General features: G+C 38.1%; 1 protein-coding gene across 6 annotated transcripts in view; it reads right to left on the bottom strand.

Annotated features, from left to right (window-relative positions):
- Positions 1–17,446, bottom strand: part of LOC133643217 (uncharacterized) — a 74,640-nt gene that overhangs the window by 24,151 nt on the left and 33,043 nt on the right. For 3 of the 6 annotated variants that reach the window (XM_062037659.1, XM_062037655.1, XM_062037656.1), the window contains 2 exons: positions 10,060–10,182; positions 9,927–9,970 (listed from right to left, as the gene is read on the bottom strand). In XM_062037659.1, coding sequence (XP_061893643.1) covers positions 9,927–9,970; positions 10,060–10,182 — 167 coding nt within the window. Of the gene's footprint in view, positions 1–2,401; positions 2,642–9,926; positions 10,183–17,446 lie in introns of those variants that run through there. The other 3 variants (XM_062037658.1, XM_062037660.1, XM_062037657.1) reach the window with 3 other exon arrangements.

Raw genomic sequence — 17,446 nt, 5'->3', positions numbered from 1 at the left:
TCAAAAATGTCGGGCAAAGTGAGACCAGCTTGCTAGTAAATAAATAAAATTTAAAAAATAGAGGCAGCTCACTGGTAAGTGCTGCTATTTGAGCTATTTTTAGAACAGGCCAGCGGGCGACTCATCTGGTCCTTACGGGCTACCTGGTGCCCGCGGGCACCGCGTTGGTGACCCCTGTATTAGACAATGAGGTAACACTTTAGTATGGGGAACATATTCACCATTAATTAGTTGCTTATTAACAGGTTAGGGTTGGGGTTAGGGTTAGGGGGTTAGGGTTAAGACTAACTAAGACTCTTAGTTAATGGCTTACTGGTTGTATAATAAGGTCATGCAGAATAAAGCATTAATAAGTACTTAATAATGAATCATTAAGAGCCAATATGTTACAATTTTTTTGCATGTTAATAAGCAACTAATTAATGGTGAATATGTTCCCCATACTAAAGTGTTACCGACAATGAATACTGATTTTACGATATAATAATTCTACAAGTAAAATTGTAAATTTTACAAAAATACATTTGAAATTTAGAGGAAAAATGCCTAGTTTTACCATAATTTTATGTTGCCTTATTGTTTGTTTTCTTACAAAACTTAAGTTAATATGTAAAAAGACAAACAATATGAAAAAATAAATTTCCTCATAATTTTATGATGTTAAGACATATTTTTTTATTTGTATGAAAATTAAATAATAATAATAATAATAATAATAGTAATGATAGTTAAAATGTGATAATTGTAATACAAACCCCAAAACCAGTGAAGTTGTCACGTTGTGTAAATGGTAAATAAATGATTTGCAAATCCTTTTCAACTTATATTCAATTGAATAGACTGCAAAGACAAGATATTTAATGTTCAAACTGGAAAACTTTTGTTATTCTTTGCAAATATTAGCTCATTTGGAATTTGATGCATGCAACATGTTTTAAAAAAAGCTGGCACAAGTGGCAAAAAAGACTGAGAAAGTTGAGGAATGCTCATCAAACACTTATTTGGAACATCCCACAGGTGAACAGGCTAATTGGGAACAGGTGGGTGCCATGATTGGGTATAAAAGCAGCTTCCATGAAATGCTTAGTCATTCACAAACAAGGATGGGGCGAGGGTCACCATTTTGTGAAAAAATGCGTGAGCAAATTGTCCAACAGTTTAAGAACAACATTTCTCAACCAGCTATTGCAAGGAATTTAGGGATTTCACCATCTACGGTCTGTAATATCATCAAAAGGTTAAGAGAATCTGGAGAAATCACTGCACATAAGCGGCATGCCTGTGACCTTCGATCCCTCACTGCATCAAAAAGCGACATCGGTGTGTAAAGGATATCACCACATGGGCTCAGGAACACTTAAGAAAACCACTGTCAGTAACTACAGTTGGTCGCTACATCTGTAAGTGCAAGTTAAAACTCTACTATGCATAGCGAAAGCCATTTATCAACAACACCCAGAAACGCAGCCGGCTTTGCTGGGCCCGAGCTCATCTTAGATGGATTGATGAAAAGTGGAAAAGTGTTCTGTGGTCTGACGAGTCCACATTTCAAATTGTTTTTGGAAACTGTGGACGTTGTGTCCTCCGTAACAAAAAGGAAAAGAACCATCCGGATTGTTAAAAAGCTAGCGCCCCTAAATGTAAACAAATGCCATGGGTGGATCTACACCTGACATCCACTGTAATGATACAAAGTACAATAGCGTATCTCATCGATATTTTTTATCGTCCTTTTAAAAAAATTCATATTATGTTTATAAACTCAGGAAATATGTCCCTGGACACATGAGTACTTTGAATATGACCAATGTATGATCCTGTAACTACTTGGTATCAGATTGAGACCCAAATTTGTGGTCTCATCCAAAACTAATGTAAAGTATCCAAACAACAGAAGAATAAGTGATTATTACATTTTAACAGAAGTCTAGATAGAACATGTTGAAAGAGAAAGTAAGCAGATATTAACAGTAAATGAACAAGTAGATTAATAATCAATTTTTACAGCTTGTCCTTTAAAATTTTGACAAAATAATAGAATGGAAAATGACACAATATGTCGTCAGCAGACAAATTAGAAGCCTTTGTTTGTTTACTTACTACTAATAGACAAGTTGTCTTGTATGGTCACTATTTTATTTAAGGACAAACTTTTTCTTCGATTACAATAAGAAAAAATATGTTTAATGTACCGTAAGATTTTTTGTTAAAATAAAGCCAATAATGCCATTTGTTGTGGTCCCCTTTATTTAGAAAAGTAATGACATACATTTTGGCGTCAAGACAACACTAATCCTCACATTGTTATGACTTTTTTTTAAATTCAGTCTGACCGTAATATTCCTAACCATGCAATCTGGATCAGATCCGGATTCCAGTTGATCGGGTCTTATTAAGATTGTGACCTTCGATTCACGTGTTGGCTGGAATGGGTTAATAACTTTGTCGGTTAAAGTGTGGATTCTCTCCAAAAAAGCTCAAACGTGTGTGGATTGTTTACGTCTGAACTCGCTGTCAACTCCAGAAGGTTTGCCTCGTGTTCTCCTCTGCAGAGGCCATGTGATGCAAGGCAGTGAGGAGGAGGGGCGGGGCCTTGGTGGCGAGCAAGGAGATTGATGCACGGAAGCGAGCGCACGCAATTCTGCACACACACACACGCACACACACACACACATAATAGAAAGGAGCATGTGGACCATGTCATGTGACACGAGGGGTAGGAGGAGGCAGGAAGTAGCTGCAGTGAGTGAAAGCCAGTGATCTGTGAAGATGACATGTGACTCCATTAATGAATGAGTGTATGTGAGGGTGTGTGTGTGTGTGTGTGTGTGTGTGTGTGCGTGTGTGTGCATGTGTGTGTGCGTGTGAGTGTGAGTGCGGTGCTATAGAGGAATTAATACTCCCTCTCACGGATCACTCTGTAATACATTATGGATGTGTGTGTGTGTGTGTGTGTGTGTGTGTGTGTGTGTGTGTGTGTGTGTGTGTGTGTGTGTGTGTGTGTGTATGTGTGTGTGTGTGTTGGCAAATCCCTCCCATTCAAGTCTTCATATAGCATTCAGCTAAAAGCCACTGAGAGGAGAATTGGAGTGAAATAGCCTCTGAAGGCAGACAAGCAGAGCACTGTATTATCTACATTTGTCTTATCAATGGATACACCCTATTTATCAGACTATAAGGCGCATTTAAAATCTTTAAATTTTCTCAAAAAAAACGACAGTGCGCCTTATAACCCGGTGCGCCTAATGTACGGCGTAATTCTGGTTGTGCTTACTGACCTCGAATCGATTTTATTTGGTACATGGTGTAATGATAAGTGTGAGCAGCAGATGGCAGTCACACATAAGAGATACGTGTAGACTGCAAGATGACGCCAGTAAACAACACCAAAACTTGATATGTTCCATTGGAAATATAGAACATTACACACGGCGCTCAAAAATCGGACTTCTGTAAGCTGTGAACCGCTTGATGGATTGTCGGCGCATTAAACATACGAGTATTATTATGGTGTGTGTATAAGGACCGCAAAATGGCACCTACTAGCAGACATAATATCTGGCGTTTTGTTTCGCAATATTATACAAAAGCAACTTTTCTTACCTTCTAGGGTTGTACGGTATACTGGTATTAGTATAGTACCGCAATACTAATGAATCATTTTTGGTACTATATCGCCTCTGAAACGTACCGGTCCCGCATCCCCTAACTAATGTAAAGTATCAAACAACAGAAGAATAAGTGATTATTACATTTTAACAGAAGTATAGATAGAACATGTTAAAAGAGAAAGTAAGCAGTAAATGAACAAGTAGATTAATAATTCATTTTCTACCACTTGTCCTTAATAATTTTGAAAATATAATAGAATGGAAAATGACACAATATGTTACTGCATATGTCAGCAGACTAATTAGGAGTCTTTGTTTGTTTACTTACTAATGAAAGACAAGTTGTCTTGTATGTTCACTATTTCATTTAAGGACTTAACTGCAATAAGAAACATATGTTTAATGTACCCTAAGATTTTTTTTTTTTTTTAAATAAAGCCAATAATGCCATTTTTTGTGGTCCCCTTTATTTAGAAAAGTACCGAAAAGTAGGGATGTCCGATAATGGCTTTTTTGCCGATATCCGATATTGTCCAACTCTTAATTACCGATACCGATATAAATGATAAATGGGTTATACTTGTATAGCGCTTTTCTACCTTCAAGGTACTCAAAGCGCTTTGACAGTATTTCCACATTCACCCATTCACACACACATTCACACACTGATGGCGGGAGCTGCCATGCAAGGCGCTAACCAGCAGCCATCAGGAGCAAGGGTGAAGTGTCTTGCCCAAGGACACAACGGACGTGACTAGGATGGTAGAAGGTGGGGATTGAACCCCAGTAACCAGCAACCTTCCGATTGCTGGCACGGCCACTCTACCAACTTCGCCACGCCGTCCCCAAATATCAACAGATATCAACTGATACCGATATATACAGTCGTGGAATTAACACATTATTATGCCTAATTTGGACAACCAGGTATGGTGAAGTTAGGGTCCTTTTTTAAAAAAAAAATTAAATAAAATAAGATAAATAAATTTAAAAAATTTTCTTGATTAAAAAAGAAAGTAAAACAATATAAAAACATTTACATAGAAACTAGTAATTAATGAAAATGAGTAAAATTAACTGTTACAGGTTAGAACTATTAGTGGACCAGCAGCACGCACAATCATGTGTGCTTACGGACTGTATCCCTTGTAGACTGTTTTGATATATAATGTAGGAACCAGAATATTAATAACAGACAGAAACAACCCTTTTGTGTGAATGAGTGTAAATGGGGGAGGGAGGTTTTTTGGGTTGGTGCACTAATTGTAAGTGTATCTTGTGGTTTTTATGTTGATTTAATAAAAAAAAAAAAAACGATACCGATAATTAAAAAAAACGATACCGATAATTTCCGATATTACATTTTAAAGCATTTATCGGCCAATACAAAGTAACGAAATAATTTAAGTACTGGCACCTGTACCAAAACATTGGTATCGTTACAACACTATTACCTTCTGGTACCAGCTGATCTGTATTTGGGATCTGCCTAAGTCCTAAAAAATTGTGCACACGTCCATGCCGACACCGTAGTCATAAGGTTCTTCTTTTTCTCTATCTTCTTATGTGACATTCATCTTCTGCTGTTGCCATTTCTAATATAAAGTAGTGTAAAGTTCTTACTTATATCAATCAATCAATCAATCAATGTTTATTTATATAGCCCTAAATCACAAGTGTCTCAAAGGGCTGTATCTGTCAGCAGACTAGCTATCAAAGCGCTAAAACTATAGTGGGTTTACATTATTCACCCAAGGAACTTTAATTATTAGAGAGTTCCGGTCGGACGGTTTTTCACGGGACACATTTCCGGCGTTGTTGTTGCACTAGTGAGCCACGGATGAGGAGATGCTGCTCCGTTATTGACTTGAGTAAAGTCTGAATGTCACTAAAACAGTGAGCACCATCTTTTGACACTTCTTCCACTCCCGTCCTTGCACGCTACAACAAAGATGACGGGGAGAAGACGCTGTCGAAGGTGAGCCACGTAAATAAGACCACCCACAGAATGGCGCATCCGGAAGCGACTGTCAGAAAGTGGCTTGAAGAAGATCTGTAAAACATCATCTATACAACATTTTGACCAAAGAACCACCATTACATGTTATGTAGACCACAAGGAAGTCTTTTACATTTAGAAAAAAATAATAATAATATGACTCCTTTAATGCGCCTTATAATCCGGTGCGCCCTATGGTCCGAAGAATACGGTAATCAATGGACATCTCTTTATCCTCACATCCAACAGCGTCTTGTCTTTCTAGCCGCACCACAAATTAGTTTTAACTCTATTACACTGTTCGCGTATAGAAGTGTCCAAAACATCACTTCCACGTTTGGAGTCTAAAAATGGTAACTCGGAGAGCACAGACCTCCGCCAGGCTCTACCACCCAATGGTACGAAAGTCCTGAAACTAGACGGTGATCCGGATCAGCCCCAAAATAGAATAGCTTGTTCGTTTCTGACATTTCCTAAAAGTTGAATTAAAACATGCCCATAACTTTTTGAGCTAGAATTAAAGAAACAAAAAGGGGAAATTCGCCTCTTGTCTGTCCTCCATTGTCTTTATCTCTATGGATGGAGGCGGGACGCATGCATACACGTTACGAAAACATGTAGTGGGGCAGTAAAAATTCACCAGGGCCAAGCCCAAAATCTAAAGTTAAAAATCTAATCAGTTGTTTGTTAACCACGTTTCCTGAAAGTTGAACAAAAACATGCCAATCACTTCACGTTATTTTGCTTACAGACATACCAGTGGCAACGATTGCATCACTTCCTGGTGGAGATAAAGAACATTTAATGCTGTCCTACATTGTGGCCTGTGCCCTTATGTCTTTGACAAATACACCATATAAAGGCTTCTATTGTATATTGACTTGAAATTTCCTTAAACAAGCGCGCGTCTAAAAATTGAGAAATTTTGGTTTCAAAGAATATGTATGCTCTCACAAGCATGCTTTGTTTTTTTTTAATTATTATTATTATTATTATTATTATTATTATGTTTGTTTTATCTGTATTTATTTATTTATCATCATCAATTGAACGGAATACAATTGTATTTCTTTCTTTCTATCAAGTGTAAGGCTTCTATTGTATATTGACTTGAAATTTCCTTAAACAAGCGTGCGTCTAAAAATTGAGAAATTTTGGTTTCAAAGAATATGTATGCTCTCACAAGCATGCTTTGTTTTTTGTTTTTTTATTATTATTATTATTATTATTATTATTATGTTTGTTTTATCTATCATCATCATTTGAACGAAATACAATTGTATTTATTTATTTCTATCAAGTGTAGATATTTTTTTTAAAATTACTTTTGTTTGTTCCTTATAAAAACTCCAATAAAAAAAATAAAAAAATAAAAAACATTGGGAACACCAAACATTTGTCTAATATTGTATATTTTTAGTCCACCGGCTAAAAAGGCAGCAGCTAATTATGTTTATCTATACACTGTGTAGATCAGGGGTCACCAACGCGGTGCCCGCGGGCACCAGGTAGCACGTAAGGACCAGATGAGTCGCCCGCTGGCCTGTTCTAAAAATAGCTCAAATAGCAGCACTTACCAGTGAGCTGCCTCTATTTTTTTAATTGTATCTATTTACTAGCAAGCTGGTCTCGCTTTGCCCGACATTTTTGATTCTAAGAGAGACAAAACACAAATAGAATTTGAAAATCCAAGAAAATATTTTAAAGACTTGGTCTTCACTTGTTTAAATAAATTCATTTATTTTTTTACTTTGCTTCTTATAACTTTCAGAAAGATAATTTTAGAGAAAAAATACAACCTTAAAAATGTTTTTAGGATTTTTAAACACATATACCTTTTTACCTTTTAAATTCCTTCCTCTTCTTTCCTGACAATTTAAATCGATGTTCAAGTAAATGTATCTTTTTTATTGTAAAGAATAATAAATACATTTTGATTTAATATTTCATTTTAGCTTCTGTTTTTTTGACGAAGAATATTTGTGAAATATTTCTTCAAACTTATTATGATTAAAATTAAAAAAAAATATTCTGGCAAAGCTAGAAAATCTGTAGAATCAAATTTAAATCTTATTTCAAAGTCTTTTGAATTTCTTAAAAAAATTTTGTTCTGGAAAATCTAGAAGAAATAATGATTTGTCTATGTTAGAAATATAGCTTGGTCCAATTTGTTATATATTGTAACAAAGTGCAGATTGGATTTTAACCTATTTAACACATGTTATCAAAATTCTAAAATTAATCTTAATCAGGAAAAATTACTAATGATATTCCATGAATTATTTTTAAAAAAATTTCAAAAAGATTCGAATCAGCTAGTTTTTCTCTTCTTTTTTTCGGTTGAAATTAAATGATATTGAAGATAAACTATGTTTCAAAATTTAATTGTCATTTTTTTCGTGTTTTCTCCTCTTTTAAACCGTTCAATTAAGTGTAAATATCATTAATTATTAATAATAACATAGAGTTAAAGGTAAATTGAGCAAATGGGCTATTTCTGGCAATTTATTTAAGTGTGCATCAAACTGGTAGCCCTTCGCATTAATCAGTACCCAAGAAGTAGCTCTTGGTTTCAAAAAGGTTGGTGACCCCTGGTGTAGATCTAAGATCATAATAATTCAAGTTAAAGTTAAAGTACCAATGATAGTCAGTCACACACACACTAGGTGTGGCAAAATTATTCCCTGCATTTGACCCATCACCCTTGATCATCCCCTGGGAGGTGAGGGGAGCAGTGAGCAGCAGCGGTGGCCGTGCCCGGGAATAATTTTTTTGGTGATTTAACCCCCAATTCCAACCCTTGATGCTGAGTGCCAAGCAGGGAGGTAATGGGTCCCATTTTTATAGTCTTTGGTATGACTTGGTAATCACCTCCATTACGGAAAATAAACTGCATTTATTTGTTTCTTATTATTTCACCTATTGTTACAATCATTATGAAAGACTAGACGACAGGTGGAATTTTTTTTAATGCAATCTAAATATTAAATAAATGTAAATAAAAGTCCGCTTACAAGGGAGCCAATGGGATCTCCACTATTTTGCCCATAAAATCTAAAAAATAACCATTCAAAAAGCGGCAAAAATACTCCATTTACATTTCGTGACTTGAATATTAACCAAGTAGTAGTGATATTGTTATTATAAGCGCTTACGCAGACAAACTATTTATAGCAACGCCGTGATGACAAGCTTGTGTCCCTATGTTTACATTATCGAGTGGTCTGCTGCTTCCTCGCTTCCTTGCTCCTTGTAGGTTTATTGTCGATCATAAATCATGCCTCTCACCTGTACATGAGACGTCTGAGTAGGTAATCCGACAAGTTGGTACACGTTGACAGCCATTTCGGACCCGGAGATGGCGAGAAAGACACGAAAAGCTGGCGAAAATACATTTGACAACAAGTACTCGTGTTTCTAGACCTCCATTCAGCTTAATGTGTCACGACGGGGTTTTCGCAGCTTACAGCAGGGTTCGTTCTCCCGAAATGCAGACGGACCACTCCGGACAAAGCGTGCAGGTAGGAACATGATTTATTCTTCAAAATATCAAAGTACCGTATTTTTCGGACTATAAGTCGCAGTTTTTTTCATAGTTTGGCCGGGGTGCGACTTATATACTCAGGAGCGAATTATGTGTGAAATTATTAACACATTACCGGAAAATAACGTACACTTATTCAGCCTGTTGTTCACTATTCTTTATTTATTTTAAATTGCCTTTCAAATGTCTATTCTTGGTGTTGGGTTTTATCAAATAAATTTCCCCAAAAAATGCGACTTATACTCCAGTGCGACTTATATATGTTTTTTTCCTTCTTTATTATGCATTTTCGACCAGTGCGACTTATACTCCGGAGCGACTTATACTCCGAAAAATACGGTAGTACAAAAAATGGAAAAGGAGTCGCACTCAAAGCTAATGCTACTATTTAGCATGGACTATGGACAAGGAATACTCACTAACTGTGGCACGAAACAAACAAAACTTACGTAGCAGGTTGCACGAAGCAAACAATGACGCCAGGCCGACTGACCGGCAAAGGCAGGCTTAAATAATGCCTCTGATTAGTGCTCGGGAAGCAGGTGAGCGGGCGAACACTAATCAGAGACAGGTGGAAATAATAAGTAACCATGGTAACTGAAACAAACAAGGGTGCACAAAAACAGGAACTATGGAGTCTAAAACTAACAGAACATAACAAAACATGATCATGACATAATGAAAGTTTTGCAGTCCGCACTCCAAATCCCCTGAATTTTCCCTTCCTACCTCAAGTTGCGTGCGTTCTTGGCAATATCAGCGTTGCATTTACCTTTCAGCTTCTTTCCCTGTTTCAGCAGTGCCATTTTGGATTCCCTGTTGGCGAGCTTTACGATGATGAATGACGCGGTGGTATTGTTTCTTTCATTCAGTGGAATGCACGCGTCGACGGTGTTGTTACAGACCTCAACATCCTTTGATTGCAGAAAGTGGACCACTTGTTGCTCCGTTGAAGTAGCATCCATTTTCATCTGGTTCTCCTCTGTTGTAAACTGGTCTGGCGTAGGATCTGGGTGTGATGCACAGCCCTGCAATAATGATATAATTCTGTTGTGAACACTGATCCATCTCCTCTTTGATATTTTCCAGAACGGTGTTTTCTTGCTGCTCAGCACAATGCAGCATTCTCCTCTTGCATGACCTTCAACTCCTGTCTCACTGCTGTCCTTCATTTCATATTTGAACGTCCTTATATCGTCACAAAAATCCTTTCTGACTTTGTTATTCGGTGCTTGTAGACTTTGTACATGTAATTGTAGACCTCTAATATCTAATTGTTAACCTTCTATAATTGACTGTAGACCTCTGATATCTGATTGTAGGTTTTGAGCCCGGACGTTTCGAGTTGGGAGTTGTGTTCCGTATTGTGCATGTCATAGTTGCTAAGCAGCCAACTGAAAGTTGTTGGGGTTGTTAGCTTTTACAGATAGAAGCATGTCTAACTTGTTTATTTCAACAATAATCATACTTTGCGCCTGTAGAACTGGGTCAGCCTGTCTTAGAGATCACTTTGCTTGATCTATTAAAACTTTTAAGGCAGGATCACCGTATAACTTTGGGTTGCTAGTGAATCACTTTAAAGGCCTACTGAAACCCACTACTACCGACCACGCAGTCTGATAGTTTATATATCAATGATGAAATCTTAACATTATAACACATGCCAATACGGCCGGGTTAACTTATAAAGTGACATTTTAAATTTGCCGCTAAACTTCCGGTTCGAAACGCCTCTGAGGATGACGTATGCGCGTGACGTAGCCCGACGAACACGGGTATGCCTTCCACATTGAAGCCGGTACGAAAAAGCTCTGTTTTCATTTCATAATTCCACAGTATTCTGGACATCTGTGTTCGTGAATCTGTTTCAATCATGTTCATTGCATTATGGAGAAGGAAGCCAAGCAAGCAAAGAAGAAAGTTGTCGGTGCGAAATGGACGTATTTTTCGAACGTAGTCAGCCACAACAGTACACAGCCGGCGCTTCTTTGTTTACATTCCCGAAAGATGCAGTCAAGATGGAAGAACTCGGATAACAGAGACTCTAACCAGGAGGACTTTTGATTTGGATACACAGACGCCTGTAGAGAACTGGGACAACACAGACTCTTACCAGGATTACTTTGATTTGGATGACAAAGACGCAGACGTGCTACTGTGAGTATGCAGCTTTGGCTTTTTTTTGCGTATGTACGTAACTTTTTTAAAATATATAAGCTTTATGAACCTTGGGTTAGGTGAACGGTCTTTTGGGCTGAGTGATTGTGTGTGTTGATCATGTGTTTGAATTGTATTGGCGTGTTCTATGGAGCTAGGAGCTAGCAGAGGAGCTAGGAGCTAGCATAACACGTACCGTACCGTAAGTGCGCGTCACGTACGTAACTTTTTAAAAATATATAAGCTTTATGAACCTTGGGTTAGGTGAACGGTCTTTTGGGCTGAGTGATTGTGTGTGTTGATCGGGTGTTTGAATTGTATTGGCGTGTTCTATGGAGCTAGGAGCTAGCAGAGGAGCTAGGAGCTAGCATAACAAACACGCAGGTGTTATTATGCAGGATTAATTTGTGGCATATTAAATATAAGCCTGGTTGTGTTGTGGCTAATAGAGTATATATATGTCTTGTGTTTATTTACTGTTGTAGTCATTCCCAGCTGAATATCAGGTACCGTGAGTATGCAGCCTTGGCTGCTAAACATTCGATAACTTGACCGTATGTGCGCGTCACGTACGTAACTTTTTAAAAATATATAAGCTTTATGAACCTTGGGTTAGGTAAACGGTCTTTTGGGCTGAGTGATTGTGTGTGTTGATCAGGTGTTTGAATTGTATTGGCGTGTTCTATGGAGCTAGGAGCTAGCAGAGGAGCTAGGAGCTAGCATAACAAACACGCAGGTGTTTTTATGCAGGATTAATTTGTGGCATATTAAATATAAGCCTGGTTGTGTTGTGGCTAATAGAGTATATATATGTCTTGTGTTTATTTACTGTTGTAGTCATTCCCAGCTGAATATCAGGTCACCCCCGGCTCTCACAGCATCTTCCCTATCTGAATAGCTTCAACTCCCCACTAGTCCTTCACTTGCACTTTACTCATCCACAAATCTTTCATCCTCGCTCAAATTAATGGGGAAATTGTCGCTTTCTCGGTCCGAATCTCTCTCACTTCATGCGGCCATCATTGTAAACAATAGGGAACTTTGCGTATATGTTCAACTGACTACGTCACGCTACTTCCGGTAGGTGCAAGCCTTTTTTTTATCAGATACCAAAAGTTGCAATCTTTATCGTCGTTGTTCTATACTAAATCCTTTCAGCAAAAATATGGCAATATCGCGAAATGATCAAGTATGACACATAGAATAGATCTGCTATCCCCGTTTAAATAAAAAAAATTCATTTCAGTAGGCCTTTAAGCTAGCGGTTTCAAATCAAATTCAAATCAAAATATGTTAGCAGACTGTCCAGTAGCTGTGATCACAATCAGGTCAGGAAACCTCCAATTTTACTCAAAACTCGAGTTAACAGAGCAAAGCATTTTTGTTTTACGTCCTCTACCAGTGATAGGAAGTTATTATGTATTCTTTACTCTGTTTTGCTCAAACATATACCTAATAAAAGAAAAGGAGGAACCTGTTTTTTTATTTATATTTAGTCCACCGGCTAAAAAGCTAGCAGCTAATTATATGTCTCTTTACACTGTGTGGAGCGTTCCTCTAAGCTCATAATAATCACCTTCATTACGGAAAATAAACTGCATGTCCTTGTATCTTGAAGGAGAACTGCACCTTTTTAGTAATTTTGCCTATCGTTCACAATCATTATGAAAGACATGACGACGGATGGATTTTTAAAAATGCATTCGAAATATTAAATAAATTCCATCAAAAGTCTGCTTACAATGAAGCCTATGGGAGCCATTAAATTCTGCCTATAGAGCCCTTAAAAAACATCCAAACACCTCTATTAGGGTTTTATATACATGATGTCAGTACATACAGTCGTGGTCAAAAGTTTACATACACTTGTAAGCTGTCATGGCTGTCTTGAGTTCCCAATAATTTCTACAACTCTTATTTTTTTGTGATAGGTCGTTGGAGCACATACTCGTTTATCACAAAAAACATTCATGAAGTTTGGTTCTTTTATGAATTTATTATGGGTCTACTGAAAATGTGACCAAATCTGCTGGGTCAAAAGTATACATACAGCAATATTAATATTTGGTTACATGTCCCTTGGCAAGTTTCACTGCAATAAGGCGCTTTTGGTAGCTATCCACAAGCTTCTGGTTGAATTTTTGACCACTCCTCTTGACAAAATTGGTGCAGTTCAGCTAAATGTGTTGGTTTTCTGACATGGACTTGTTTCTTCAGCATTGTCCACACATTTAAGTCAGGACTTTGGGAAGGCCATTCTAAAACCTTCATTCTAGCCTGATTTAGTCATTCCTTTACCCCTTTTGACGTGTGTTTGGGGTCATTGTCCTGTTGGAACACCCAACTGCGCCCAAGACAAAAACCTCAGAGTTGATGATTTTAGGTTGTCCTGAAGAATTTGGAGGTAATCCTCCTTTTTAATTGTCCCATTTACTCTCTGTAAAGCACCAGTTCCATTGGCAGCAACACAGGCTCAGAGCATAATACTACCACCACCATGCTTGACGGTAGGCCTGGTGTTGCTGGGATTAAAGGCCTCACCTTTTCTCCTCCAAACATATTGCTGGGTATTGTGGCCAAACAGCTCAATTTTTGTTTCATCTGACATAACATGGACAAAGATAAGACCTTCTGGAGGAAAGTTCTGTGGTCAGATGAAACAAAAATTGAGCTGTTTGGCCACAATTTTCAAAATTAATTAATTTCTTCATCGCTGATTATTACTCACTGCAGACTTTATGGGAGCTAAAAAACATAATAAAACATCCCTTACTGTGAAAGGTCTGCTGCCATTAGGATGCTCACTGCTAGGATGTTCATATATTCCCATTTTGAATATAAGCACTTTTTGAGCTGTTCTCGCCAGTTCCAGGTCCTAAATGGCTGTCAAAGTGTCCGAAATTGTCGGATTATATCCTTAACCGTCTACTTTTCGGGTGAGAGGCATGATGTATAATCTAGAATAAATTTACAGGGAGCAAGGAAGCGAGGAAGCAGCAGACCACTCGATGATGTAAACATAGGGGCACATGGAAGTAATCACGGCGCCACTATAAATAATTTGTCTGCGTTAGCGCTTATAATAACAATATCACTAATACTTGGTAAATATTCAAGTCATGAAATGTAAATGGTTTATTGTTGGCCATTTTTGAATGGTTATTTATCAAATTTTATGGGTGGAATAGTGGAGCTCCCACTGGCTGTTTAATATTTTAAATGCATTAAAAAAAAAAAAATTCGTCGTCCGGTCTTTCATAATGATCGTGGACGATAGGCAAAGTTCCAAAAAAGTGCAGTTCTCCTTTTAATATTGTGCTATCAATAGCACTCACCATACAAAACCCAAAACCATTGATGTTGGCACGTTGTGTAATTCGTAAATAAAAACAGAATACAATGATTTTAAAATCCTTTTCAACTTACATTCAATTGAATAGACTGCAAAGACAAGATATTTAATGTTCCAACTGAGAAACTTAATTTTTTTTTGCAAATAATCATTAACTTAGAATTTAATGGCAGCAACACATTGCAAAAAAGTTGGCACAGGGGCATTTTTACCACTGTGTTACATGGCCTTTCCTTTTAACAACACTCAGTAAACGTTTGGGAACTGAGGAGACCAATTTTTGAAGCTTTTCAGGTGGAATTATTTCACATTCTTGCTTGATGTACAGCTTAAGTTGTTCAACAGTCCGGGGTCTCTGTTGTGGTATTTGAGGCTTCATAATGCGCCACACATTTTCAATGGGAGACAGGTCTGGACTACAGGCAGGCCAGTCTAGTACCTGCACTCTTTTACTATGAAGCCCCGCTGTTGTAACACGTGGCTTGGAATTGTCTTGCTGAAATAAGCAGGGGCGTCCATGAAAAAGATGTTGCTTGGATGGCAACATATGTTGCTCCAAAACCTGTATGTACCTTTCAGCATTAATGGCGCCTTCACAGATGTGTAAGTTACCCATGTCTTGGGCACTAATACACCTCCATACCATCACAGATGCTGGCTTTTGACCTTGGCGCCTAGAACAGTCCGGATGGTTCTTTTCCTCTTTAGTCCGGAGGACACAACATCCACAGTTTCCAAAAACAATGTGAAATGTGGACTCGTCAGACCACAGAACACTTTTGCACTTTGCATCAGTCCATCTTAGATGAGCTCGGATGTTGTTGATAAATGGCTTTGGCTTTGCACTTACAGATGTAGCGACAAACTTTAGTTACTGACAGTGGTTTTCTGAAGTGTTCCTGAGCCCATGTGGTGATATCCTTTACACACTGATGTCGCTTTTTGATGCATCTGACGGATTGAAGGTCACGGGCATTCAATGTTGGTTTTCGGCCGTATTTGTTCACAAAGCGGTGACCCTCGCCCCATCCTTGTTTGTGAATGACTGAGCATTTCGTGGAAGCTGCTTTTATACCCAATCATGGCACCCACCTGTTTCCAATTATCCTTTTCACCTGTGTAATGTGTTTGATGAGCATTCCTCAACTTTCTCAGCTTTTTTGAAACATGTTGCAGGCATCAAATTCCAAATGAGCTAATATCTGCCAAAAAATATAAAAGTTTACCAGTTTGATCTTAACTTTGCAGTCTATTTAATTGAATATAAATTGAAAAGGATTTCCAAATCATTATATTCTGTTTTATTTACTATTTACACAACGTGGTTTTGGGTTTTGTAGATAAATGGAAAAATGTACTGTTAATACAGGTGATCGATATTGGTATCGGCCAATCTCACTCACAGATGATCGGTCGGAATCAGCGGCATAAATCCCTAAAGTCCAGCATTTACACCATGACCCACATGAGGCGCCACCAGTACTGTGACAAAAAGGTGCTTCAAGACATGGTTGTAGAAAACAGAATATTGACTTTATGTAAATACAAAGGCTAACTTCAAGTAAAAACACAGACTTTTAGTTTTTGGTGGTTTTTTGCATGCTTGTACTTTGTTAAAAGTGATGAGGTGCGTAATGCTTGTTGAAAGTGAAACTCAATCTGTTGTTTTTGTGCAATTCGCTGCCTCGTGTGCTTCGGATCCCGCGAGAGGGGAAAAAAGAGAACGAGGAGTCTGCCAAACCTTCTACAAACCATCGATTCTCTGCTGCACTTTAAATGTAACCCGACTCTCCGCAGCCTCCGCCGAACGCCGCCTCCGTGGCTCTAACTGAAAATGATCGATCCGTGCGATGACGAGGTGTTTTCATGCCTCTCTGGATGGGACTTTTATTGTTTTAGCGGCAGCATCTGGTTGCTGATGATGGACCTGATGAGGTAAACGTACTGGGGGAGCGAGAGAAAACAAAAGAGAGAGAGAGCGCCCGATCGATAGGCGAAAGCATGACATCATCTTAGCGGGGGCCGTCTGCCAGGAACTACGAGCAGACCCCGATCATCAGTCATGAACCGTTTCCGCTCATTTGGAGGCGGAGGCGGGGCTAGAGTAATAAACAATGGCACAAAATAATCACAGCAACTATCAACGCAGGGCTGGTTGCTAATCTTGGCGGCCGATCAGTGAGAAGATGGATTTCCACGACTTTAGCAAATCTTACAAGAGCTTAGTAAATCCCACATCTCTGTCCTGGCTGCTCAGTACAAAAATGTACCAAGTGGAAAAGACAAAGAACACAATGCCTATTTTTTGTCAAGTGTGAACAATATAACGATCATATTGATAAATACCCATGCTCATTTTAGGCATAATCGTTATCACTCCACACAGCAACACCTATAAAACACCACTGGGTGATAATAGCGTACTGCAAACTGCTTCCTTTAATTGTCATTAAAGGATGAGTAAAAAAAAGTTTTTGTTTTACTACGCAAATTTCTTTTTCCATGTGTATAAGTCCAAGTACCGTATTTTTCGGACTATAAGTCGCAGTTTTTTTCATAGTTTGGCTGGGGGTGCGACTTATACTCAGGAGCGACTTATGTGTGAATTGTTTGGTAAACGTATAGCATGTTCTATATGTTATAGTTATTTGAATGACTCTTACCATAATATGTTACGTTAACACACCAGGCACGTTCTCAGTTGGTTATTTATGCCTCATATAACGTACACTTATTCAGCCTGTTGTTCACTATTCTTTATTTATTTTAAATTGCCTTTCATA

Source organism: Entelurus aequoreus, linkage group LG26 (assembly GCF_033978785.1).
Source record: "Entelurus aequoreus isolate RoL-2023_Sb linkage group LG26, RoL_Eaeq_v1.1, whole genome shotgun sequence".
Lineage (NCBI taxonomy): Eukaryota > Metazoa > Chordata > Actinopteri > Syngnathiformes > Syngnathidae > Entelurus > Entelurus aequoreus.
Note: the sequence above shows the minus strand (reverse complement) of the source record. Positions and strands in the feature narration are given on the sequence as shown.